The following is a 27,725-nucleotide window of genomic DNA, read 5'->3' on the forward strand; positions in this document are numbered from 1 at the left end:
GAGAGGAGAGCTTTTTTCTTTTTTTTTTGTGACCAGCTTCAAAAGCTGAATGCAAATGAACCCGAGCCAAATCACATCAGAAAGAAAAACACTACACAGAAGAATCTCTCTCTATTGTGTGTGTGTGTGTGTGTGTGTGTGTGTGTGTGTGTGTGTGTGTGTGTGTGTGTGTGTGTGTGTGTGTGAGAAATGTCGTGGTGCGGTGACGGACACCGTGTGCTGAAAGACACTGTGTAAGACCTTGTTTGTTATGTGTGCGCCCGAGTGTTTATGTGCTTCTCAGCTGGATGAGTAGATGCATGAAAGCCTTTGAGACAGATATACTGAGCCAATCTAAAGACGGGCTTCAGTGAAAGAGTGAAAGAAAGAAAGAGAGCATTCTTCCACAACAGACTCCAGCCCTCCCCTTCACCCTCCCCCCCAGTCCAACTCACCCTCCTTCTCCTTGTCCTTCTCAACCTCTATCTCTCCCTCCTCTGCGTCTAGCCAGAATTAACGATTTCATCCTGAATGGAACCCCTACATTCACTCACTCACACACACACTTGCGAAATAACACACATGAAACCCCCCCAAGGGAGCTGTGTGACCTCATCTCAACGAGCAAGCTCTAAATACGCGCTGACACAGAAAGTGAACATACTGTACGTGACATATATGTATGTGTATATATATATATATATATATATATATATATATATATATATAAATACAGTGCACGCAACGTCTACAGCTGTACAAACAAACGTATGGCCGTAGCACAAAACCCTCACTGACATAGAAACCGCCTCGTTTGCTAAAATATGTCAGGATGTAATTAGTCTAAAAGGGGGGTCCTTAAAATTCCAGTGGGCAAACACATTGGCACACACATCTACAAAGGCCCTTAGTTAAACACTGAATAGCTCGCAGGAAGTGGCTATTTGGCAATTTGGAAGCACCTCCCATGGCTCATGGAGCCTTCTCTCTCTCCTCTCGGCTCCAATCAGTCCCTTTTTTATCTTTCTCACTCCTCTTCCTCCTCCTCCTCTCTCCCTTCTTCTCTCTCCGGTTCTCATCTCCCTCCCCTTGTTCGTGGCTGTGGGTGCCTTCCCACGCTCAGCGCATGAACTTGTACGCCCTCCCTTCTCTCCCCGTAGTGTCAGCAAATGCATTGAGGGATGACTGCGGTGCATGAAATGTGAGATCCTGAGTGATGTGCCTTTGCTTTATAAGGCCTAGCGAGGCTGGGTTTACTGCTGCAGAGACCTGGGAGTCACCTTGTTTGAGGATTCTAATGAAATGCAGCAAAACTGGGGCAAATCCCCCCACCACCACCACCACCCCCCCACCCTTTCAAGATGAAGCTGCTTTCCAATGCACCGTTCCTGACTCAGTCAGTGTTTAATCCAAGAATGATATCAATTAGTTTTATGCTTTCAAAGAAATCTAATTTGGGATTTTTCCTCATTAGTTTTTTCCAAGTATCAGTTTCATTTTAATCCAATAAAATGCTGAAAATTTGTGGAAAAACGGACCATCGGAGAGCACAAAGTGCTGACTGCATATTTTGTCCAACCAACCCTCCCAAATCAGCAGCTATTACACTGATAATGATATACAAGTAGGACAATCGCGTTGGGATTTCTGCCAATGATAAATGACTTTACATATTAATAGGTTTTCAAAACTGTCTGTGATTTATTTGTGGCCATTGGTTCCTACACTTCTAATGGTGTCTAGAGAGCCAAGAAATCAATTCCTACTCACTACCTCATATTACAGATTGCATATATGTATGAGCTGCAAGCAGTTCATCAAGAGTGATGATACTTTCACAAACCACCACATTTTATCATTGAAAGGTAAAAAAAAAAAAACAATCTGTCCACAGATGATTACACAGACTTAATATGGATTCATGGCCTGCGCTGGTGTCCAACTGGTACCTTTTTGGCTAAACAGAGGGAAGAATTATGGGAATTTAACCAAGGTCGATCATGCTATTCATAGGTTGACTGCTAATTGGCTGACTAGCTGGCTTGGAGATTGAGGGGAACAACAGTAGAGTTCTTGATGAACAAGAAGAAGGGCAAAAAAATGTAAATATAAAAAAATAAAAATCACAAGACCTCAGACAATGGCTTTTTTCATTGTTTTTTCCTGTTTGATCATGACAGGGGTTAAAGCACAAACAATGGGACAAACAGCCCACATTACTGACTGCTCCATGTGTTTTTGGCACTGCCATCAGGTGACAGTACAGTTGCAGCACGTAGACGGGGTCCTGCACAGCTCTGTGTAGCTGCTCCAGCCTACCAACACTGCATCATGCCACGCGCTTTACAAGGTGAAAAAAAACACCAGGAGCACTGTTAACAAAGGTTTGTAGTTTCAGAGTGTAAAACAAGTGTTTACTTACTTCGTTTGATTTTATTTTTTGAAATTATAAGAACCTTCAGTGCTTAGTACTATGTTGTGTTATGTTGGATATATTATGTGTCAGAATTGGGAGTTCTACAGCAAACTAAATTTAATTTGCAAAAAATCTCTTAACTGATTACTAAATTCATTGATTTACAGGTTCTCCACTTGTTATGTGTCAGATTTGGAGTTCTACAGCAAACTAAAGTTTGCAAATAAAGTAAGTCTTAACTGATTACTAAATTCATTGATTTACAGGTGCTCCACGGTCTGGGACTTACAGTGCAATTCAAATATCCGGATATATGTTGCAAGACTTCAGTTCAATGAACCAGTCACTGTTTACAAATGTAAATCCGTCTTTAAAAAAGGCTAATAGAAAGCTAAACCACTTTCAGACAAGCACGAGTGGGTTTGAGATTGCATTTCTATTCCCTTATTTAGTCTCTACGTGGACTACAAACGTATTTGGGGGAAAATAAATGGAAGAGTCAGGCTATTCATATGCAGTATCTATTTATATAGATTCATCTGTCTATGACTGTGGAACAAGAATAGGCTCACAGATTTTATTCTCTCTTTTTTTCTCTCTCACACACACACACACACACTCACACAGCGCACTGATCGATGCAGGGAGAGACCCCACAACTCTGGCTGCAGGACGGCTTCAGTCACCACTTGGCCACTCTGCTGTGAAATTACAGTGTGGGCATGTGGCAGGAGGTACGATGATGAGGCAATGCTGCACGATGAAGGAGATGATGAATTTCTGAGTGGGAGGTAATTATTCTCCCGCACTTGTCTTACCTTCTGGTACTCAGAGTCCTCTGGCCTGAAGTCGCTGCTCACTGTCTGAAACTCGATGTTGAAATGAGGCAACCGGTGGAGCAGATTCACCCACCAAGGTGGAGAATAATTCACCACGGCCGCCATCCTGATGCAGCTGCCTGCCGGCTCTCACTTCACTCTATAGCCCGATTCCTCACAGGGACACTGTAAAAGAAACAGCCAATCACTGCATCTGAGGAGGACACGAAGCAACTTTTAATGTCACCAAATGCATTAGATGAAGAGTAAGACACAGCATTCGCATGTTATCATAGGGCTAATGTGATGACCTAACAGTAATCAATACCCACTAACAGGGCGGGTCAAAAATGCCAATATAATGGATACCCTCTTTATTCATTAGTTATGCATATATTTTCACAATTTATTAATTTCAATAAGATTATAGCTGCTGAATCTTTCGTGATCATTTCCCCATTGGACCGATATAAAACACCCCTGCTGTAAAACACAGGGGTTACATGTTTCTGTGTGTTTTGTTACAAAGGCAAAAAGACTGCAATATGACATATGACTTTACTATTTGGGGGGTTGCCTTCCTTTACAGTGATGTATGTTTGGCTTATTGCCAGTACCACAATGCATTATAATAACTATATTATACTATATTACTACCGCACAACAATTATCACCAATAACCTATTAAATGTAATTAAATCCCGACAAGACATTCAGTAAGTGTACATTTCGCCCAAACGTTAAACCTGTACATGAATTATGGCATGACAAGAGCATCCATGACAGCGTCACCCAATTTACGCCCATACTGCAAAAACACAGGCTTCGTGAGATAAATGTGTCTTGAACGGGGGGGAATGGCCGTTGTACTGAATTTACTGTATGGGTACATGTAGGTCAGCCCCTTCGCGGGTACCCTCACACATTCAGCATTCAAGCCTTATTTATCTATCGCAGCGCTCAATAAAATGTTAGCAAACCCAGATTAGCTAGCTCTATCCCGCTTTGTCCATTAAATCTACCGCAGTACCACAGAGTCGTCAAGGCAACGAGAAGGGAGAAAAGGAAGAATTAATTTCGAGGTCTGCTTGCCTGTGGACATCCAAGTCCGTGTGCTGGGGTGGGTAGGAACCGTGTTATGACCTACCTAGTGAAGCCCAAGCGGATGCAGACCCTCGTTTGGTATAGTCTTGGAGGTCCAGACCGGCGTATAGTTCACCTATTGTCTTCTCGAATCCGGCGGTAGATTTGAGCACGACAGCCGTGCGCTGCTGCTGCATCAACGCGGCCGGACCGAGCTAGCTGCAACGAGCGAGTCGCTTGTAGTCCCATCCACATTGAAAAGAACGGAATAACGGTCACCGACCCGGTCCGCTCACATTTCACCGAGACGTCCTCCCGTTTCGACTGCCTTCACCCTCCGCAAAAGCGTTACGGCAGATTAGGGGTTAAATTATCTGACCAGCAAACCACTATCTATTTTTTTTTAATAATAATACAGTTGCTGTCCTCCCCTGCTCACGGTTCGTGCTCGTCGGCGGTCTTCCCACAGTGACCGCCGGTTCAGCGTTGCGGCTCTTCAATTGGATGGTATTGTTGGAGCGTGAAGCAAACACGGTGCTTTAAAAGCCCTGAAGGACGGGGCTTTGCGGCAGCTCCGTGCGCGTGTGAGCGCTTGTGTTTCTGTACGCGCGCGCCTGAGTTTGTAGATGTGTATGTGAGAGGGCAAATGCGCAAAAAAGCCTCCCCCTGGTGTTGAAGTGGTGGAAGTACACATTAGACAATAGGACGTTTTATCCTCCACAATGGTGAAGATTATTTTAGAAAGCCTATATGACTACGACACAGGTGGAAAGCAACACAATGGGTGTTTCACTAGAAATTGTTTCAAATGTTTTCCTGGAATATTTCCAAATTTGAAAAAAAAAATCAGAAAAACAGTCCCAAACAATATTAATGTCTCCTACAAATAATAAATATAAATAAATATGATATCAGAGGTTGAAGGTTGCAGACTCAGGGGATGCACAACATCGTCAGTGTTGAGGGTGATTTTTTATTACATTATAATAAATACATAGAAATCATATTTTCACTTGTACTTTTAACACTGGGCTAATTTCAAATACATACATTTTGAAAAAAATCCTATATTTCACTGGTTGTTCTCTGTGTTTTCCCCAGAGGCACCCCTTTTGTTCTCAGACTTATTCTCTACATGAGAAGAGATCCATAAACAACATTATGGAGTAATGACACTTAACTCTGTCACTATTCTGAGGAGTTTTAGTAAAGAGTTTCTCTTTTGTTTGAGCTAAAACTCTTGATCATGATACTGTTGGAGGTTTTTGTACAATCCTCAGTGCCAGAGCAGATCTGGAGCTGTGCAGTTATAAAGTCAGCAGAGTGTTGGTGATTTTTTTCACACTACACCTCAACCAGCTTTTGTTATGGTTCCTATTACAGCACCACACTCAGCCATCTCTTTAAAACTACACATTATTCACAAAGGTTTGTAAAGACAGATGGCATGGCTATGTGCTTGATTTTATACACAGTGGAACTGATATTAGCTGACTTCAAACATTAAGAGGTGTATGGACACAAAGGGTGTAACAAAAAAAAAAAAATAGGGGGTACCATTCATATATCCTTTAACAATTTTGAATTATTGTCATTTTTAAAATACATGCTACTTCTCTCAGAAGTGTTTGGGAAAATAAGCACAAAATGTAAGTACAGGTAATAGTTTCTGGGAAGGACCACATGAGACTGGAGATTTTATTAGAAAAACATTTTACTGTATCAGAAATTAAATTACACTGATCATGTGGAGACAAATGCACTCGATCGTTGATTTTATTGACTCATTTGTCTGTTTTAAAGCACAAGTATTATTGGCATTAGACACAGTCCCTGTGTATCCTCCCCTGCTCTCACCGTTTCAGTATTGCAGCAGCCTGATCTATAACTTATTCACAGTTTGGCTCAATAGTGCATCAGTTAAGAGCTGTCCCTCAACCACACCGCAGACTCAGCTATAACGAACTAAGCATGCAACATATATTAGTGTGCTGACTTTCATGTATTACCAAATGAGGCATGTGCAAATGTGATTTTATGGATTATTACAGCCTGATGAAGCCAGATGAATTTAAAGTGATGCCTGCTAGGTTAGCAGAAATAAATGCATTTATTACTGTAATTTCAATTTGAATTCCCATGCAGCAGGCAAAAAGAAACAAAAATAAATCTGACTAATTAAACAGAGATATTTGGCTCAAGAATAACACACTCAACAAAAATGGGCTGTTCGTTTTATGTTCTTGTCTGATTAAAGAAAAAAAAAACCCATCTCATAACCTTACATCAACACTGAGACACATTCTGAGAATATTCCTGTTATTGGCATTGGCGTGGGAGCAGCTCGTGTTACACAGTGAATATTGTTATTGATATTACAAACATTATTGGAACAGCCCAGCTTTTATTTGCAGGTTCAGTAAGAAGTTAAACTTCTTAGTAACTATACTCAGTAACTATACTTAGTGACTACTCAGCTTCTCGATGGGCGTGACGGAGACACGATGATGTCATCAGAATCATCAGAATAGAAAGCGGCGTCTTCCTCGATGTCACCAGACTCGCTCTGGGCTGCAGGAGACATACAGCACGCATGTTTATAGGTGTGTGGACGCACTCCTCTAACTACCTTTAACACTTACATTTAAGAACAAAGGCCATGAAAGAAATAAACACAGGATACAGTAAAATAACTTGATGTGACCTCTGTCTGACCTTTTGTGAGCGTCTTCCTGGAGGCAGAGATGTTAGACGCAGGCCGGGTATTTTTCTTTACACCTTCCTCTTCACCATCATCACTGAGAGATGCAGCATCTTATTAACAGAACAGCAAAGAGTCATTAATGCCATTCAGCCACACCCTCAGAGACACATGTACAGATGATATAGTGCTAACAGCGTGCATTTAAATATGGACCATTTCTTCTCTCGTGGCATTGACTAAACTTTTCAACAAATAAAACCCTGGCTGTAGGAATCTAGAACTGCTCAGCGAGGGAGTTCATGTTGCTCATGATAGGCCTTTCACCACATTATTAAAAACATCAAATGAAGATGGTAAAAAACATCAGCTTCACTAGAGGCTGTCCTTTACAACTTATAAAATATAACTACAATGTACCCAGTGAAGCATGACACAATACGACACACTGTAAAGATCCATAAGAAAGCATGTGTTCTTAGATGGAAAAGAAGCTGCAATGATGCAGGTTAAACTCTCTCAGTGAAGCCCACAAGGTATCAAATGCAGAGGCATCCGTGTAAGATTATAGGGGGGAAAAATGCTGACATCACTGCTTTGCTCTAAGCACAAGCATGCTGTGACATGATCAATACTCTGGGAGATGGCGGGGAAAGTAATGGGGGAGTCAGTTAGGGCAGACAGATGTGAAGGCAGGACTCCTGAAACAGAAACAGCTTCGCACAATGTTCTCAGAGAACTCCTAACTTTCTTGCTTAGGAAGGATTGAGGATAATTCACAGAGCGGTTCAGTCACATGGAAAGTTCACGCTCATTTGATCTGTTCGTAATTAATCACTGTCATCATCTGATTTCCTATTTTGGCATTTAACGGGAAAAAATGGTTCTACTTCGGCGCTGAAATGAACTGCATCACAGTATGACACAGTCAAATCCCTGCAATCGTTTGTGTGACGGCTCTGCTGATGGGAAGCCGCGACACACCTGAGTCATCGCGGATGTTGCGATCGCTTGACGTGAGCGCATTAAATATAATTCTGTAAAGTTTAATTAACATTGAATTACTTGCAGAGAGTTTGGGGGATATTCTTCCAAACTCTTTTTTTTCTTCTTGTCATTTGCGTCTCTGTTTAAACAGTTCTTAAGCTCCTAAACAGTCTTTTCTACTCCTAGTAAAGTAGAGGCAGTAGTGGTGTGAAGGTCCGCTGAGTGCCCTCTTAAGTCTTTATTTTATTTGAGGCAGACGGTGCCCTCGCTGGTGCTGAGCAGACAGGCACAATAGAATTACATTACTGCTCCAGCGAAATCCATCAATACTCAAAGCAGTGCCGGGGGGAAGGAATCATAAGTGATTTGGAACCTGAGAGCAGGGAGGTGCATACATCAGTGAATATGAAGTCTGAGCACTGAGTAGTTACAGTGTAGCACGAAGGCACTTTTGCTGTGTTCTGATGAATATTTTGATAGTTTGCCGTGGATGTGTTTGCGTAGAAACAATTTTTAAAAGATGGCGAGAACCTCACCTTTTTTGCTGGGTGGGTGTGGTAATGCACTTCCTCTTGGTGCCAGCGTGGGAAAATTGTTTTCCATTAAAGAAGGCACAGACCTAACACGCAAACGCAAACAAGCAATTGTGGATTTTTTTTCTTTGGTTTGACTGTTTGTTTGTTGTTTTGTTTTTTTAATTCAGTGCATAAATGAGTCACCTTTCTCGTGCAAGACTACATCGAGCCAGATGTCCCCTGCACGCCGACTGTATCGTCGTCAAGGCGTCATCATCCAGCGTGTCACCAACGGAGGAAGCTTCATCGCTGAAGTTTGAGGATTTTTCAACCTGGAAACAGCAAAAAAGGGGGAAGAGATAAGAAAGGTTCAGCAGGGACAAAAGCTTACAGCCAACCCACCAAAAAATGATTTTTAGAGCCACCTAGTGGTTATTTGTGTTAGCTGCAACGCTGACTCTGGCTTATTAAGGACATCATGATCTCTAGTAGGATTGTTGGAAGTAAAGACATCAGCACACAAGTAATTTCTGGTTTAATCAATTTTTTCCCCTTTTGTTTGGGTTTGAAGGGAACAAAAGAAAGAAAAACAAAATTACATTTAAGTCCTTCATTGCTGAAAATACTTCACACACCTGCTGATCATTACCCAGCATTAGAAAAACAAAATCAGCACTCGTTATGCTAAAATTAACCTTAACATAACATACACGAGTCTTCAAGTATCCATGAAAAGTAGCATTTATTGTTTTTATTAGTACACTGTTCTCAATGCTTTACAAGTACGGCTTGTAATGAGTGCATCGCATGGAAGCGTGTGGGTAAAACCTGATTCAGTGCATCTTCCGGTAGCTCCTTCAGCTGTGAGTCTCTGAAGAGGTGGCCTCTTAAAGCTGACTGCAGCATCACTGTGTCCTTAAAAGAGAATGCAGAGGACGGATATGGACAGAAAGAGAAATCTGGGCCAGAGTGTCTAGACATTTTTTTTACATAACATTTCTATCAGATATTAATAACTTCCTTTGCATAAGCGTGTTACATACCCTGTTTCTGTGCTCCCTCCAGCATATCTGAATGTCTAATGCTGCTTTCTCCTTTTCTTCTTTCTCTCCGTCACCTGTGACTGATTCCTCACCTCCCTCTGCCTCCTCTTTGCTCCCCGTGTCCCTCTCCTCTCCCTCTCTCACACCTGTGCTGCCTCGAGTCTCCTCTGCCAATGTGGGAGGAAGAGAGGAAAGCTCAGCCGGTGCAAGTTTACTGTTTTCCTCCTCCAGAGTTTGGATCCGAGTTCGCAACTGTTTCAACTCCTGTCTGGGAAACACAAAACACACGCGTGCAAAGCAATAAATAAACACAACTTTGCATGAAAAGCAAACTCCACCTGCAAATCACTACTTAAGTGATCAATTACTTAAGACTTGAAATGGAATTACACTTGGCTTTTAACTTAAAACTACAATGATCAATTTTATGAACAATGCAAATTGAAGAAAAGTGTGGACACACTGAATCACATCCATGTCAAACACCAAATGCAGGAGTGAAAGTGTACTTATGCTGCCGTCTCTCTTCATCGTGTAGTTTTTTCTGTTCAGCTTTCCACTGTTTTGTCGCTTTCTCTAGTTTTTCTCTTTCAGTCTTCAGCTGTTTCACTTCATCACTGGAACCACAGACAACACAGATTAAGTATAGAGAACAACAGCTGCTGTTACGGATGCAATAATGTGGTAGGTTCAGATTATTCATTTATTAGACTTTTACATTTAGAAGTAGTGTTTTGTTTTTTAACTGAGCAGTCTCAGGCTGCTCGTCACTCACTCTCTACTTGACAGCAACTCTTCAAGTGCCATTTTCTCCTCCTCCAATTGGCTCGAGCGTTCCCTCAACTCCGAAACCTCCTCCCTTTCATCAGTGAGCGTTCCCCCGGAGACCACTGCCTCTGTTGCCATGGTAAACGCCAGACTCTCAGTGAGTGTGGTCTGGACTTCCTTATCCAATAGGATGGTGTTCTTTGGTGACTGGGCGTGTCTTTTGCTGTCTTCCAGCCTCTGACAGGAGGAGAGAGTCTGTTAGCTGCGAGCTTAGAAACAGAGGCAGGCAACTGCTCGTGTTTACATGAACAACTGGTTACAGCTTCCTCTCACCTTCTCCACCTCCAACAGCCGTCTCAACAGTCTCTGTTTACTCCACTCTCTGTAATCTGGGACACATCATTACACACACTATTTTCAGTAACATTACAGCACACAGCAGAAAACTGTAACCACTTTATGACCATCCTCTTGATCTCCAGGATTTTCACTTGTGACCCAAGTGCATTTAGTCTCCTGGTGTGTTTAATTGGAGGCACAGCATTTGGTTTTAGTTGTGGCCTAAAAACTACAACTTTTGAGTCTTCTGGAAGCTGCCTGCATCCATGACCACAAGGACTTTTTGTCCCTTTCGCCCAACAGCACAGATGTAAAGACTAATACCAATTCCTTTGTTTCCTTTGTCTTTGCATTGCACTTAATGTTAGCTGGAATGTAATCAGCAATGGCAGCCTATGTAGATCATAAAGTTAAACTGTATTAACCAATTAGGATTTAAAAACAATACAATTGTTTTATAGCAGCGAGCTTTACTAGGAGAATGGAAGGCATGTTTCTTGTACAAGCTCCTTTAACGGGACCCTAAATCAACATATAGAACACACTGGTTCCAGTATCATTGGTTTTTTACTCCTCTCGGTTTTATTGTAGGCGTTTTACACTGATATCTGACTCTTGCTGTTTTTTTCAGCACTATGTTGTGGCGTGTGAGCAGTGTTGGGGAGTAACGGAATACATGTACCGCCGTTACGTATTTAAAATACAAAATATGAGTAACTGTATTCCGTTACAGTTACCGTTTAAAAAGGTGGTATTTAGAATACAGTTACTTTGTTGAAATAAATGGATTACACGGTGGTACTTCCCTGTTTCATATTGTGGCGGGTCAGGACTGTTTGGGTTTTGTTTGACAGCTATGTTCTGTTGTTTCAGGTGGCAGCGTTACGGTTGCCATGGTTACAGGGTGACGCTCTCTCTCTGCGTGTTTCCTGGGTGAGAGAGGCCTTTTTATTGTTGTTGTGCTAAGCTAATAGGCAGAATGCTACCGGTATAGCTCTAAAGAATGTAGCATCATAGGCAGTGTAGTCCGTGCTGCAGGGAGAATGGACTGCCATACCCGTTATGTGTCTGTGAGCGAGGGAGGGAGAAAAAGGAAAAGTACGAGCTGTCATCGAGCAAAAACGGGAGCTGGAAGCATGTAAATATAATAATAACCACTGCAGCCAAGAAGAGTGCCTGACGAGCCCAGTTGTAAGTAAGCTATTAAGACTCGACTGTACACCATGTTCGTGTTTTCCTCCAAAAACAATAAGTTCAGTTGGAGCAGCCTTTCAACGCCTCTCTCTGTCTCTCGCTAGCAAAGTTGACCCACACAACAAAGTAAAGCTAGTTTTCGGCTACGAGCCCGACACAGAACCCACCGTATTAGCCAGATGTCCCTTTACTACGGTTCGGAGCCGCGGACCTTCAGTAACAGTAATAAATCACAGCAATAGAACATTCATGTAGTTGTAAACAGCATGATAATATATTAAGTAATCCAAAGTATTCAGAATACGTTACTCTCATTGAGTAACGTAATGGAATACGTTACAGAATACATTTTGGGGCATGTATTCTGTATCCTGTAATGGAATACATTTTAAAAGTAACCTTCCCAACACTGCGTGTGAGAAAAAACCTTTGGCTCCTCCAGCAGGACTGTCGGTGTTGAGTTCTTCTCTGAGTGCCACGTTCTCTTGTTGAAGCTGTTCCAGGTTCTCAGTCAGACGGTGAACTGTGGAGCTCAAAGCTTTTTGCTGCCTCTGGGAGCATTTGCTCTCGGCTCGACAGCTGCAACAGAGCAGGAAAGGAAGTCTCAATGCCAGAAACGTACTCGTTTATTCGTTAACCTTTTATAATGATGACGACAGTGATCCGTGATTCTCCTGAACTCGGCTACACTCAGACACGCGTGTGTCAGTCACCTTTTCTCAGCTGCTTCTAGAAGCATCCTCAGTCTCTGGATCTAAAAGGAAAGGCAGACAGACAGACCCACTTTACTGAACTCCTTTACACACCACCAAGCTCACAGTGGGCAAAGTGGGACTGATTTTACCTCCTCAAAGTATGATTTGACTCGAATCTTCAGTTCTTCCAGGTTGGTGGCCCTCAGCTCACTTTGCAGTTTACTGAACAAGCAAAAAATAAATAAATAAATCACATGAGCATCATTCTGTTTTACACAGAAACCAAACATACAGAGGCAAAGTTGGAGGACGGCATTACCTCAGGGTGTTTTCTTTCTCTCTGCACTGCTGCTCCAGCTTTAGGATCCTCTGCCTCAGTCCATTGATAACCTTGACAAAGAGGATCAGCTTTTCTTGTTATAAACACATCCTAAAAATTACATTTATTCCCGGCATGTTCACCAACCCACTGGGTATACTCACCACGCTCCCTTCTCTTTTCCTATCTACCAAACTACGCGTATATTCAGATCCCTACAGGAAAAACATTGCACAGTTGGGGGTTTTTTTTTCCATCATTTTTGTTTCTTTGACAAAAAACACTACACACAAATAATTTTTTGTTCTTACCTTAGTGGGATCCAACAGTGATTCTATCTGTTTCTCTCTCTTGGCATTATCTTCCTCCAGGCGTCGTAGTTTGGCTTTCATTTGCTGGTTGTCAGATTTCTGCTCATGAAGGCTCTGCGGAGAACAGCACCAGTGACTACTCAAACATATAATAAGTGCATAAGGATTTACATTTTAAAGAAGCCGGACTAAATTAAAGAAGAAAAATGTAAAAACATATTTTTCTTTTTGAGAAGAAGAACAAAAACGAGATGGAAAAGTCACTACACCGATGTGCAGGCATGCATGTCTTGTTTTAACGTGTGATTGCGTTACTCCTTACCTTCTTGAGGTGAATGATCTCATCGTACATGTCCTCCTTCTTCATGAAATCACTTGTAACTAAAGTCAAACCTGCAAATGAAGGGAGAACGTAAATAATTTCACAAAGAAGACAACACATTCTTGGATTTGTGAAAAACAACACTGACTGCACTAATATCACATCATACTCCCTTCACAGCCAGTATTTTTCCTTTTTTTAAGCGTCTCCTGTTCAGCACAAAAACCTGACCTTCCGCTCTGTCTCCCTCTTCGCTCCATTTCTAAGTCTGATACACAAACGCGTTCTCTCACCGTTGGAAGCAGAGCGGAGATGTTTGGATTTCCTCGTGCTCAGGGTCTGCATGAGGAGCTCCGGTGTGGCGTCACACTCTGATCTCAGAGTTTGAGACACATCTGAAAAAGAGAAACAGACAGAGGCTACTTGTCAATGTGCTCCGGTTTCCTGATTCATTTGGCAGATTTCTATTGTTTTTAATAACGCAGTGTTAGATGTCTGTGCCATGCTTGTTTTTAAGCCTAGATGATGCGCTAATAAACATTAACAAGAAGTTTGGCTTACACAAACTGTTCCAACACGAGTCAATACTGCATCTGACTCATGCCTTTTCACACTTTTCGAGGACACGCTGCAGAGCATGAATAATGCATTTAAGTTCAGATATGTGACGAAATCACTGCAAACCTATATTTCCCTTTACCTCCTTGTTTTTGCTGTACATCCTTCCATAAACTTAAATTTCAAGCAAGCAGATAAACCCATTCACTGTGAATGTATTTATGTAGGCACCATTCACAGAGCTTGTTGTGCCTTCATGACACCTACCAAGGCCGTTGCTGAGGGAAGTAAGGCGAGCTGGGCCAGTCTCCCCGGGAGTGTCCAATCTGGTGTCCCCCAGAGAGGCCCTTGGTAGTCTCCAAGCACCCACTGCTGCTCTCCTGTGATTCACATTCAGACTGGTAAGGTATGGAGACCCTACAAATACAAAAGCAAACATAACTTTCAAGGTGGGTTTTCCCAGTCTGAAAATACTACCTACAGTGCAGCCGAACAGGACTCACCTGGAGAAGGAGGAGGCTTGCCAGAAGAGACTTTCTTTTTCGTTTTCTGATAGAGGACAAACACGAAGGGGGCAAAGCAGATGACAGGGGTATTTATGAAACTGATTCCATGCGGAAGAGCGCGTCGAAAGCAAAGGAAATATCCCAGCCATAAAAACAAAGACATGACGATGTGTTCATGTGGCACAGATTAGATTCACGAGTCCATTTGTTTACCTTTACTGGAACATCAGCAGGGAGCGAGAAGCCATCCTCAACCTAGGAAGCGTAAGACACCCATACTAAGACAGAAATCCCCTCTGATTGAGAAGTCAAAAGTGCTGAAAACAACTGCCATAAACTACCATGGCTTTAAATTATAGAACCTTATAGGCTTTTAATAAGCAATTCCAAAAAGAACCACTGTAAAGTCAGTTTTAAGTAAGCAGCTGTATCTTTAACCCAGACAGATCAGAACACTCACCAGCTCCTCGTAGTCTTCATCTGTTTGGACATCACTCGCCTGAAGAGACATCTTAGCATTGGCACTGAACATCGCTAGTAAATAAATGTTATGTTAGGTTGGAAAACTCGACTTTTCCCACTTCGAATTCGGTCATCTTTTCCCAACTCCCAAATCTTACTTCACGTCGCCTCCTCTCTTGCTAAAAAATACACAGGGGGGCAACAAGAGACGCTAGCTATGCTACAACTGGGAATTTACGTGTTTTGGGACAGCTAACTTTCCTTAATAATAAGCAGTTCATACGGTAACGTGGGCTGTAGAGCATAGCTTCCTTAAAACTGTTAAAATGCTGCTGTCTTTCGGTACAGAGGTTACTGATTTCTCATCGGCGTCGCAGATTGAGTCGTCTAGCAACCAGGCTGCCGTTAACCAGCGATGTCAATTTACCAAGAAAAAATCCGAGCTGCGCCGGAACTTTATGAGGACGTCTTCAAAATAAAAACGTAAACGCGTGACAGACGATAGTAAACGTGACGCGTGATGCTTATCTTAATTTAATGGTAGTTTATGAAATAATGTGTTTTAAGTTGGCAAACTACGCTTCGATTTCAAGCGAAGGGCAACGCACTTTTTTTAACAAGAAACTTATTTTGAAAATATCGGCCGGTTGTACCCGTTAGCTTTGTTTACCTTGATAGAGCACAGCCCAGGTAGTGTTTTGCCCGCTGCTCTCGAAGTGGTGCTACAAGGAGGGGCTGAAAGTTCTTCCCAGGATCATTCAGGTCTGTGGGACACATACAGCCCAATTTGATCCTATTCAATTCAATTCAATTCAATTTTATTTATATAGCGCCAAATCACAACAAATGTCGCCTCAAGGCGCTTCTGGGGTGGACCAAAAAAAACTCCATAATTTACAAAACAGATGATTAACAGATGGAAGTGTGTTAGTTTTTACTTGTGCATTAGAGCTTACACCGCTGCAATGCATCATAGTGGATATACAAAGGCGCAAAACCTTCACGTGCGTTTTAAAACTAAAGAGTAACAGTATTTTTACTCCTTTACGATCTAAAAAACTTGAGATAGCCAATAAAGCATTATTATTGACTTCTATTACCACTTTGCAAAGACATTCAGTTGGCCAGATATGACCATTCTGAAGTCCAGTTGTTCAAACCCATTCTTGGTTCCATATAGCATGAGTCAAGGGGATGAGGATGTAAAAGTAACCTTTGAGCTCAGTTTGAAAAAGTCAGAAAAACTAGAGAATAACTGACAGAACCTAATAGTCCTATTGCTATTATAGAAGACACAGGGCTGTTGTCTTAACATCAAACATGTATCAGCCTGTCTGATGCTGAGTAAGTTTGGTTTGTTCAGAATATTTGCCTGAATTGGAAAAACCTGATCAAATCTTTCTCTTTTGTATGTCCACTGTCAGGAGTTGCTTTTTTTTTGTCATTCCTCAAATTCTCCTCTTTGCTGCAAACTCTGCAGCGAGCTGAGTGGCCATGTTCCTGTATCATTTTCTCATACTGTTTACACAGGTGCTGGACCCCCAGCGCCACACAACCAGGCGGACCAGCATATTTTTGTTCAGGGAGAGCAAACTCATTGTAACCCATTTAATCGTACAGCTGTAGTTTTTTCATAGAGAGCTTCACCAGTCTGTATCTTTAGAATAAAACCAGTCACCTATTTTGCTCATATACACAGAGATGATTATGGTATAATTAAAATTCATTTCAATTTTATTTATGTAACACCAAAAAATGCAACAGCAGTCATTGTAAGGCATTTTATATTGAAAGGTAGATACCCTGCAATAATACAAAAAAATACAATAACACAATGATACAGAGAAAACAATCAGATGACTCACTTTGAACATGAACGTGGCAACAGTAGTTTCTTCCCCTTTAACAGGAAGAGACCTCCGGCAGAACCAGGCTCAGGGAGGGGCAGATGTCTGCTGAATAACTTGACTTTATCACATAGTTTGTAATAAAATAAAGACTTCAAACTTCCTACAAACCATCCACGATGCCTTTTCATTTTGGTCAACACCTACTAAAGCTGGACCCTATCCCAGCTGTCACAGGGCAAAGGGGACAGGTATGGTCAATTTACCATTGGACTGTGGGAGAAAACTAGATTATCAGGGGAAACCATCCAAACGTCACACAGAAACGACCCCTACCAGCCAGTGAATTCAAACCCAACTTCTTGCTTTGAAGCAAGAGTCCTAACCACTGGACCACCATGATGCCCGGTGTCCTCAAACAATGATCTTAAATATCAAAATTTCCCTTTGGAGTCTCTCCTTCTCAAGAGAGAATTTCTGTTTTTATCCAAATAAAGGGATGAAAGAAAAACTCCCTGATAGAAAACCTTTCTGCCTGTGAATGGTGTAAATTGTAAATTTGTAGCACCATAGACTGATAGTTGTCAATCATTTTGTTTCTCATCTGCTGTTTTATGAGATCTTTTAGTCTATTTCATTTTGTCATTTAACTTGATTCAGTGCTTCTGCCAGTAATCAGGCCTGGCTCTGGCTAGTGGAATTGAAATGTAACCCCGGTAATTCACGATTTAATAGGGCCAGGTAGGTTTGGTTCATTTTCTCTTGAAAAATGAAATAATAATTATAAAATATTGTGTTAATCTTGATTATCTTTTTCTAATATTAACATTTGTTTGATGATCTGACACGTGATTAAATGGGAAGGGGGTGAACGCAGCACTGTAAGCCCCGTGAACCAAAACATCATGCTTCACATTACTTGAGTAGTAAACTCCTCTCTGGAGGGGAGAGGGAGGGGAAACAGGAGGACAAAGGAGGGGGGAACAACTAAGCTGTAGTGCCTCTTCTCTTCACTGTGCAATTACCTTTTGTGCAATACTTTTTGTTAATAATCAGCGGTGCAATAGACTCCATACTTGAAATGTGCAATTCACTTGTATTTTTATTTTTATTTTTATTCCTATTTATTCTATTTATCCCCTTTGTATATTTTATCTATATATGTCTTTGTATTTATATATGTGTGTGTGTATATATATATATATATATATATATATATATATATATATATATATATATATATATAATATTCTTAACTCTGTAACTTCTGTCGGTGCTGTGCTTTTTGGAAAACAAATTTCCCAGAGGAACCCACCCGAGGGATGAATAAAGTTTTATCTAATCTAATCTAATCTAATCTAATCTAATCTAATCTAATCTAATCTAATCTAATACTGTATCATTTGAGCAAGCTGAGTTATACTTCATTACACTTTCTCACCACGAGCTATCTAAAATACAGGCAACCAGGCATTATACTTCAAAAGTATGCACAACTCAGTGTTCATTACCAAGACTCAAGGACTTTACTGTTAGGTAATGAAAAACACCCAGACTCTCATTAACTTGATGAATTTGCTTTTTTTCTTTCCGAGATTCTTGTCCTCGCTGCTTTTCTCCAAAAAGCCAGATGGGGGCGATGTAGTCCCAGCTGTAAGATATCCTCTCCCCCAGATATCCCACCTCCGCACTAACTTTGCAGGCTGTGTCCCAGCACAGGTTTCATGTCCTGCACAACCTCCCGCTTCAAACTATATGCACAAGCTCATATAAAATCCATACTTTTCATGATTTGCTTATCCTACATGTTCATTTCATTGGACAATGTTGTTGGTGGGGCAAATCTGGGATTCTTTTCCTCTGTTGCTACCCCTTCTCTTTGTTTAGGGTATATCGTGCTACTCGTTTTAGCGATTTATAACCAATTATCTAATTATTTTATCTATATAAGCCATAACTAATGATAAATAAAGATCCAAGCATGGGATGCAAAAGTAGTGCCATCAAAATGCTCGTCTTGTCCAGATAACAATCAAAAACCTCCGTTTGTTTTACAGTTATCAAAGATCAAAAGCTTAAAGTGAAACGTTGTCAAAGATTTTCCTGATTTTTATCAGGTTACTGACGCAGCAGCACACCAATTTTTCACGCAGCAACTTTGCACGCCACTAATCTCCCTAAATTAAAACCAAGTAACTGAAAATGTATGCATACAAAGTGAACTGTTCATGAACTGTCCCGTCTTTCAACTACATCCTCAAATTACATTAGGAATTAAGGTTTTTAGCTCTACACAGGCAAAGCTGCTGTGAGAAAACTTCACTGACTTATAGCTGTGAGGAAGATAACTTTGCGGTACAAAATCAAAACACCATTACCATCATCGATTATATGTTCAACTACTGGACAATAAAAGAAGAAGAAAAGAGAAAAGCTTCATTTAGCTTCTCGTGGAGCTTTTTATACCTTAGAAAGCTCTCCTGGGGTAGTGGGCGTGAGGGTAAGGATAAGCACCCGCCGTTATCGCTCTCGCTCTCTCTCAGAGTAAATAAAGGTGGATGTGTAGACTGGAGTTATGACAAAGCACGGGGGAGAAGGACGGAAGGGCTGATCAAACTACAGGATGGAAAATGGGTGGAATTTCAATGAAGGGAAACAACTGAGTAAATTCGCACTTTTGTCTCTGATCTCTCCGATGTTCATGTGTGAAAACACAATGTTTGCATTGTTCCACACTCAGTAGTTTTTGTTTGGTAATTTTATTCAGCACAGATTTTGTGAAAACTACAGGGGGAAGAGAACATTATACTAAAAACTACCCCACATCAGATTCAGAGGGGACATTTGACTCATAAGAGATCCCAGCACCTGGCCTTCTGTATGCTGACATTGTCAGAAAATGGCCTTTCTCTGCCTCTTTCCAGCACAAACATACCAAATCTGTTAGGTGGTGAATCCACATGGACCTAGCAGAGTTCTCCAGGAGCAATGGAAAAGTTAGTGCTGATGGTGTGGATGATACTGGTTATATGTGTGGGGCTATGTGAAGATCAGTGCAGGGGTGGAGTGGTTTGTAGTCATCTCCCTCCAGCTCCTCTGCCTGTATCTGTATCTGGGGCGTGTACTGCCTTGGAAAAAAAACCTCACAAGCTTGCAACTCCTGCAGCTCCAGCGAGCCAGTCCGGATTTTTACCCAGTTAGGGGACACTGATCACCATCAGCACCATCAGCAGCAGCTCTCTCTCTCTCCTTCAAACACCCCCACAGTCTCTCTCCCTCCCTCTGTCCGTGTGTCTATCCCTCTCTATAAGACCAGCATCTCCTTTCTTTGCTCCTCTTGTCAAGCTGCAATCATGTCCTCAAACGGCGCCGACGGGGACCTGCTGCAGATCCCTCTGGGCCTCATCAACAGCGAGGGCAAGTATCTGACTGCGGAAACATTCGGCTTCAAAATCAACGCCTCGGCCAGCAGCCTGAAGAAGAAGCAGACGTGGACCCTGGAGCAGACCGGGGAAGACGACAGCGCCGTGTTCCTCCTGTCCCACCTTGGCCGCTACCTCGCCACGGACAAAGACGGCAACGTTACCGCGGACAGCGAGACGCGCGAGCGGGACTGCCGCTTCGTCATAACGGTGCACGAGGACGGGCGGTGGTCGTTGCAGTCCGAGCCCTACGGCCGCTTCCTCGGCGGCAGCGAGGACCGGATCACCTGCTTTGCGCAGACCGCCTCACCGGCGGAGAGATGGAGCATGCACCTGGCCGTGCACCCGCAGGTCAACCTCTACAGCTTCGCCCGCAAGCGCTTCGCCCACCTGAGCGCCCGGCAGGAGGTGTCAATAGATCGGGATGTCCCCTGGGGGGTCGACTCCCTTGTGACCCTGGTGTACCGCGATCAGCGCTACCACCTCGAGACTTCTGACAACCGGTTTTTGCGCAACGACGGCAGCCTGTCCACCGCAACGGACAAGGATACCGGCTACATGCTCGAGTTCCACTCCGGGAAAGTGGCATTCCGCGATTGTAACGGTCGCTACCTGGCCCCCATAGGCCCCACCGGCACTATGAAGTCTGGGAGGAGCACCCGGGTGGGAAAGGATGAACAGTTCGGCCTGGAGCGCAGCCACGCGCAGGTCGTGCTGACTGCAGGCAACGAGAGAAACGTCTCCACAAGGCAAGGTGAGGCTGTACAGCTGCACTGACCCAAGAGACACCAAGTAAAAGAAATGCAGTTTCACCGTGAGGTCACCGCCTAGCTGGACACAGCAGGAGGCAGCTGTTGCGTGAAAAAGTAGAGCAGAATTAGAGACCCCCGCTAGCTCATTTTCCTCCCACACCATGTGTTTTTCATTATCGCCCCCTCCCCTTCGCTTTTTTTTTTTGTAGTTGTTGGGGGGCGCGGGGGGGGGCAGTCCCTGCCAGTTTAACATTTTTCCTGCAGTAATTCTACCCCTGCTCTGTGGTTGCTGGCCCGGGGTCAGCTTCAGTCTGCAGCTGTGCATCGTTCTTTATCCCAGAACAGACAGAAAACGAGGGCAGATTTGCTTTGGAGACAATGGGAAAATGGTGGAGAGGCAGAAAGAGCGAGGTGTGCCTTACACAGGTCTGCTGAATGTAGGTCTTTATCCCACATGCAACCCTATTGTCTCGTTGCCTCCCGGTCTCTAATTGATTCTGTGCACAACATTAACACAGATTTATCAGTGTGTGAGTGAGTGTGAGACAGACAGAGAGCATACCAAGGGAAATAAAGGAAGGTTTTCTTGAATGAGGTCAGTGTATGTAAGGCAGTGACTTGTGACCTAAATTATGACCATAATTGAAAGGCTGATGGAAAGCAAGACCAGGGGACTTGGACTTATAATTCATCCCAATTTCTTTTCTTTGTTAAAGAAATAACAGTGCTGCTGCATTTGTACTAACCACTAATGGTTCAGTGGGCTCAATATGGGCATTGCACAAGCATTTTGTTAACTGGCAGCTTGGGTGTCAGTAATGAGGACAGAGACATTTTTACTCTCTCAACTCTTTTATGTAATGGGAGGCTGAGTCCAGTTTCGTGTCTTTGTAAGAAATCTACTGGTCAAATCTTTTTGCTCTTTGTCTGGAACCATTTTTCCCTATCAATAGATGTGTTAAACTCGTGCTAAGTTCATATTCAAACATATTAACACGTTTCTTCTTCTGGTATTCAAAATATGTTGTCTCGATGTGGGTTGCAGAGATGATGGGGCTCTGCCATTTCACCACATCCCAAAGGTGCTCTACTGGATTGAGATCTGGTGACTGTGGAGGCTATTTGAGTACAGTGAATTTGTTTCCATGTACCGGTTTAAGATGGTTTAAGCTTTGTGACGTGGTGTGGTATGCTGCGGACATAAAGGGATGGACATGGTCAGCGACAATACCCAGGTAGGCTATGGTGTTTAAACAATGGCCAGTTGGTACTGAGGGGCCCAAAGTATGACAAGAAAATATCCACCACACCATTACACCACCAGCTTGAGCCAGTAATATACAGTAAAATGGATCCATGTTTTCATGTTGTTTACATCAAATCCTGAACCAATTATCCAAATGTTGCAGCAGAAATTGAAACCCAACAGAGTAAGAAATGCTTTTTCCAGACTTTTGTTGTCCAGGTTTGGTAAGCTTCTGTAAATTGTAGCCAGAGATTCCTGTTCTTAGCTGACAAGACTGGCACTCAGTGAGATCTGCTGTACAGTCCAGAGGTGCCCTTCCTGTTGCTGTCCTATCAGCTTGAAGCAGTCTGACCATTCTTCTCTGAACTCTGACATCAACAAGGCATTTTTGCCTAGAGAACTGCTGTTTCTCTGTAATTTATCTTCTCTGTAAACGGTTACTTGAATCACATTTCTTCTCCATTTTCATGCTTGGTTTAAACTTAATATCCAAATACATTAAATCTGATCACGGTCTCACTAACATCTCCTCATATGTAAGAACACGATTCCTTCTATGGAGGGATATGGTGGAATACCAGTCCCTTCATGTAATTGTTCATTACAAGGTTGGTGGATTTGTTCTGAGCAACCATGTCATGATTTATGTAAAATACATTGCAGTTGAATTTTTAAAATGTATTTTTGGCAATTTTATGTGCCATTTAGTTCCATTATATTGTAGGAAAACCACTTATATCTGCAAAACTGGCAACTCACACCAAAAAAGCTTAGACAAATATCATTACAGCACATGTATTTAATTCATGATTTGACTTATGGGTGAACTCTTTCTTGTTTTGATGAACTCACAATTATTTTTCAGCTCTACAATTTAGCTCGTTGTTTTGGTTTTAGTCTCAGAGCCTATATTTGCAGATGGCTGCCTTTTTTAAAACAATATAGTTGTCCAGCAAAAAACAAAGAAAAGGGGATGAACTTAAGTAGCTATTTCCCCTTGCAGATGAAGTGAAATGAATTACAGCTTAAAGTGGGGAACATTTAAGTGGCACTTGTCATTTGACCTCAAACATGGCTCCAACTCAGTGGTCATCCCCCTGATCAGCAGCAGACGATTCTGCATGGAACAGCTGACTGGATCAGCAGTGTTTTCCCAAAGGCGTGTTAACATATGGCTATGTAACACACACATTTGTTTTTACACAGCACTTGATTTGAATGGTTTGCTTTTGAGTTTCGAATCTTTAGCATATAGTTGGAGTGTACGTGTTTTGAGTCAGCAGGCTGACAAATGGATCATAAGCAGAGATGTTCTCCACACATTAGAATTCTAACTGATCAATGAAACATTTAATGATGAGGAAAAACTTTCTACTTTATCGTTACTCTGCTCACATGACCACATCTACTTCTTCTTCTTTTATCTAGTCCCATTCAGGACTGGTGAATCCGCTGAATGGGTGCAGTAAGGCCCAGATCTTTGTGAGTTTGAGATATCCTCTGGCTTTAAGAGTCTCTCGGGAGAAAGTTCATAAATTTAAGGGTTTGAAAGTTTCCGACATCCAGAGAGAAGAATGAAAGCTGACAGCAGTCTGCCCCACTTTTCTAGGCATGGATTTGTCAGCCAATCAGGACGAGGAAGGGGACCAGGAAGTCTTTCAGCTGGAGATGAGCCGTGAGGACAGGAAGTGTGCTTTCAGGACCGCTGCTGGAAAATACTGGACACTCACAGCTACCGGAGGACTGCAGTGCACTGCCTCCACCAAGTAACAACACACATACGCACACATCATATAATGTTGAATGTTGGTTAACACCCATTTTATTTCATGCATAACCAACATTCAGTGGAATAACTGGCTTGTTTATTGTGTGGGTGTGTTTCAGGTCTGCCAATAGTTACTTTGAATTGGAGTGGCGTGACGGCCGTGTGTGTATCCGTGCAGCCAACGGCAAGTATGTGACTGCTAAGAAGAACGGGCAGCTGGCTGCTACCATTGACAGCGCAGGTCAGCCATGCTCCTTACATTCCCAAATAAAAGCTTTGATGCACATCATATCAACATATTAAATGTAATATGTGTGAAAAAAGATGTTATGGTTCAGCATTGATGGTGCCTCCGCAGATGTTCGAGTTACCTATGCCACGTCCTCTAATGCCCCCATGTACCCGCGTAAGGTGCTTTTATGAAACGAGCCCCAGAGTAGTTTGGTCCAACCTTAATCTTTTTTCACTTCAGGCGAGGCCGAACAGTTCCTGATGAAGCTCATCAACCGTCCAATCATCGTCCTCCGCGGGGAGCACGGGTTCATCGGGGCTCGAAAAGCTGGAACGGCAACCCTAGACTCCAACCGAGCATCCTACGATGTTTTTCAGCTGGAGTTCCACAATGGTGCTTACTCCTTCAAAGGTGGGTGACTGTTTGACTAAAACAGTAAAATTGTGTGTCACTTAGATGCAATGTGTTGTTTTGGCAGGTCATACTGTTTTTTTCTTACTAGAAGTCACAGAACGTGACTTATGTGAGACTAGTTAATGCATTTGAATAATGTGGATAACAAGAAATGTGCAGTTATATTTAGTATTTTGTCAAAGATATACTTAATATAACTGAAGCTATCTACACAACACAGCAGTTGTGCTAGAATGAGACAAAGAAGCTGACTGAAACCTCTGTAGCAACAGAGCCTGTATCAGATTCAGATCGTTCAATGAACAATGCTTCTATTTTCTTGTCTCGTGGCTTTGATTTGATTTTCTAATGAATGTGGTGATGTTTGCCATGGTGTTTAAAATAGTGTTCTCCACAACCCAACCCTCTTCAACCCCACCCTGCTTAAGGGAAAGTCAATATTTAAGCATCTAATGGGAAAGCCATTATAGCTGTATGGATCACTCACCCGGGGCCATCTCCCATTTGAACCATCATACTCAGGCTTGACAGGGAGCCAGTATGATGCATTATTTTTCATCTAGTATTGTATTGTTGGCCAGCAAATTCTGATCCCAAAGTATTTTAAACATTTACATAAAATTATGTCAAATATCTTTTCCTTGAATTCCTAAAATGAATTGACAAATTGATATACTTATATATGTGTACTGTGTGTCTGCTGAGCCTCATTAAGTGTGTTGTTTGTCCAGACTCCCAGGGGAAGCACTGGTGTTTTGGAGATGGCACAGCCATTGTGTGCGGCGACTCATCGCCTGTCCAGTTCCTGCTCGAGTTCTGTGACCTCAACAAGATGGCCATTCGTACTCTGAGGGGGAAGTATCTCAAAGGGGATCACGCTGGAGGGCTCAAGGCGAGTGCAGACTCCCTGGAGAGCGCCACCCTCTGGGAATATTGAGAAAGCACAGCTGGACTTCTCCACTATGCTTCAAACTAGAGGTAGTTAGTGTAGGTAGCAGTTCTTTCTTTCGTGCGTGTGTGCATTTCTGAATTTGTTTGGATGGGTGGCGGAAAAATGACGCTGACGAGAGGAACCAAAGTGCTAAAGGTGTTTTGTTTTTGTTGTTTTTTAAAAATTGCTCAGTAATGATCTCATCTTACTGGTCTTTGTACTGGAGGCTTGGATTTACAACGACTTGCTGTTAACTGAATGCATTGTAGTGTGATTGCACAGTATTTCTTTCACTCCCACTTAAACTTTACACATGCCGTACCTGATAACCGTCAGGACAGTTATTGTTATAAGTTGTGCCTGTCTGTGGTAACTACTGGTGTAAATGAACGTGTTGAATACTATAACCCATAACTCGCAGTATCTAACCTTCAAACCTTCTCCTGCTAATTGTCCCGCTGCCTCTATACGCTGCTTACATCTCCTATTCTCGTTCAAAGTGTAACGCATAATGCTCATCAGATGGAGGAATGTTACTGATTTACACGCGTCTGCTGTAAATACTGCTCTTTTTTTTCTCACTCAATTATTGAAACCATAGTAACCATGAGAAACACAGAGCCAGGGGCTGGCAGATGTGTCTTTTTTTTTGCCTGTACACTCCGGGTGAATAAAATAAAAACAGTTTGAAAGGAGCTTCGAAACTCACTCACCGAGTGAAGGAGTCGCCTTAGCACAATAATGACACACAACGCACTCAAACGCACACAAATGCATATAAATAAAGATGCATTAATTCCAGCTGTTCTAACACAGCGCCCAAAAATGAGCACAATATTACAGCGTCCTTTTTGAACTACGTTAAAAGCACATGTTTGTGGTGATGAAGTGTCCGCCTTGGATTTTGTGCTGCTGCTGCTGCTGCTGGTGTGTAAACACAATGGTGGAGTCATCTCTCTGGCTGTGCCTTTCATAGAGTATTCTGTCTTTTCCCTTTCATGCTCGTACATTTCAATCAAGTGAAAAGTCCAATAAAGTTTACCTTCTCAACAGCGGATCGTCTTGTTTTTCTCTCGCTTGATTTTACTTGAAAGGGTCAGCTCCACAAAGAGAGGGCATTTGTGGATTTGAGGGATTATTTCTAAAGATTCACACCAACTTCCATCTACATGTTCATCTGCTTCCATCTACAGCCAATTAGAGTGTTACAGAAACCGATATGACATTCATTTATTTTATGTGGGGCAAACTGATGTAGGCCAAAATATCTTTATCCCTTGCATGTTTGGGCAGGACTACACCATGAGAACTCCTATAATAACTTTTTCAATGCAACACTAAATTCTTTAATGGCAGTTTAAATTGTTGGTTGTAGTATTACATTTTTTTTTCTATGGTAGCTGGGATAGGCTCCGGCCCCCTCGTGACCCTGATAAGGATAAGCGGAAGAGGATTGATGGGAACGATAACTGTAGAAACATGGACAGTATAAAAGTTATAAGTGGTGAACCTTGATGAAAGGGTTAGTGGTATCTCCTTATGAAGCCTTGGGCAGAAATGACTTTTCAGAGTTATTTAAACTGGATGTGATGTGTGAAACCACACGCTTCCTCACTGCCTGACGACCTTTCAATCCAAAGTTCTTACAATGTGCTTACAATAACTTGTAAGTTATTCAGTATTAAGGTTGCACCTGCGATTTCTTGCTCTCAGAGCAGCTGTCTTGCCTAATCATGTGAGCTGCAAAAGCGCACTCACTTCCTTGTTCTGCTTTTTTAAAGGATCATTTCAGTCATATTCCAATCATGATGATTGTGTGCAGTGACTAGACATTCTATAAGGTGTATATGGCCACTCCTTGGCTCTGCTGCTGCAAAATGGTAGTGGGCTTACAATTTCATTTTGAGCATGCTCAAAGTACAGCCTCACAAGTTCCCAGCCTCTGGTCTAATCTTGCCCGTAATATAACTGAATTGATCCCATAAAAACAAGTCCGAAAACAGAAGTGAGAGCAGATCACATGATTAGATAAGATAGCTACTCTGGGAGCAAGAAGTCATCCTGTCCCTTTACAGGAATCCGCTTGATAGATGTAAC

General features: G+C 42.3%; 3 protein-coding genes across 9 annotated transcripts in view; 1 reads left to right on the top strand and 2 right to left on the bottom strand.

The window, feature by feature from the left end:
• ttyh3b (tweety family member 3b) overlaps positions 1–4,879 on the bottom strand; it is a 28,555-nt gene extending 23,676 nt beyond the window's left edge. For 3 of the 4 annotated variants that reach the window (XM_006804326.2, XM_006804327.3, XM_006804324.2), the window contains exons 1-2: positions 4,361–4,879; positions 3,214–3,399 (exon numbers count right to left, since the gene is read on the bottom strand). In XM_006804326.2, coding sequence (XP_006804389.1) covers positions 3,214–3,339 — 126 coding nt within the window. In that variant the 5' untranslated portion in view covers positions 3,340–3,399; positions 4,361–4,879. Of the gene's footprint in view, positions 1–3,213; positions 3,400–4,305 lie in introns of all 4 variants that reach the window. The other variant, XM_006804325.3, reaches the window with a different exon arrangement.
• A 1,113-nt stretch (positions 4,880–5,992) lies between these two features.
• iqce (IQ motif containing E) lies at positions 5,993–15,433 on the bottom strand. Of its 4 annotated transcripts, XM_087841601.1 has the most exons (22): positions 15,175–15,433; positions 15,015–15,088; positions 14,768–14,809; positions 14,552–14,597; positions 14,316–14,465; positions 13,784–13,885; positions 13,491–13,561; positions 13,169–13,282; positions 13,022–13,072; positions 12,858–12,928; positions 12,688–12,760; positions 12,557–12,597; positions 12,271–12,422; positions 10,644–10,699; positions 10,318–10,547; positions 10,052–10,159; positions 9,543–9,810; positions 9,328–9,414; positions 8,704–8,831; positions 8,521–8,603; positions 7,012–7,110; positions 5,993–6,867 (listed from the first exon to the last, which is right to left on the bottom strand). In XM_087841601.1, exons 2-22 carry the CDS (start codon positions 15,084–15,086, stop codon positions 6,770–6,772), a joined length of 2,142 nt encoding a protein of 713 aa, XP_087697727.1. In that variant the 5' UTR covers positions 15,087–15,088; positions 15,175–15,433; the 3' UTR covers positions 5,993–6,769. The 4 variants fall into 4 exon arrangements, with proteins under 4 accessions (XP_087697727.1, XP_087697726.1, XP_087697728.1 ...); XM_087841600.1 differs by having other exon boundaries at positions 15,015–15,433; XM_087841602.1 differs by lacking the exon at positions 13,022–13,072 and having other exon boundaries at positions 15,015–15,433.
• Positions 15,434–19,968: 4,535 nt separating this feature from the next.
• LOC102786605 (fascin-like) lies at positions 19,969–26,680 on the top strand. Its single transcript, XM_006804323.3, has 5 exons — positions 19,969–21,039; positions 23,893–24,049; positions 24,171–24,292; positions 24,524–24,694; positions 25,429–26,680. Exons 1-5 carry the CDS (start codon positions 20,217–20,219, stop codon positions 25,632–25,634), a joined length of 1,479 nt encoding a protein of 492 aa, XP_006804386.1. The 5' UTR covers positions 19,969–20,216; the 3' UTR covers positions 25,635–26,680.
• Positions 26,681–27,725: the final 1,045 nt, after the last annotated feature.

This window comes from Neolamprologus brichardi, chromosome 6 (genome assembly GCF_056152115.1).
Source record: "Neolamprologus brichardi isolate AB-2024 chromosome 6, ASM5615211v1, whole genome shotgun sequence".
Lineage (NCBI taxonomy): Eukaryota > Metazoa > Chordata > Actinopteri > Cichliformes > Cichlidae > Neolamprologus > Neolamprologus brichardi.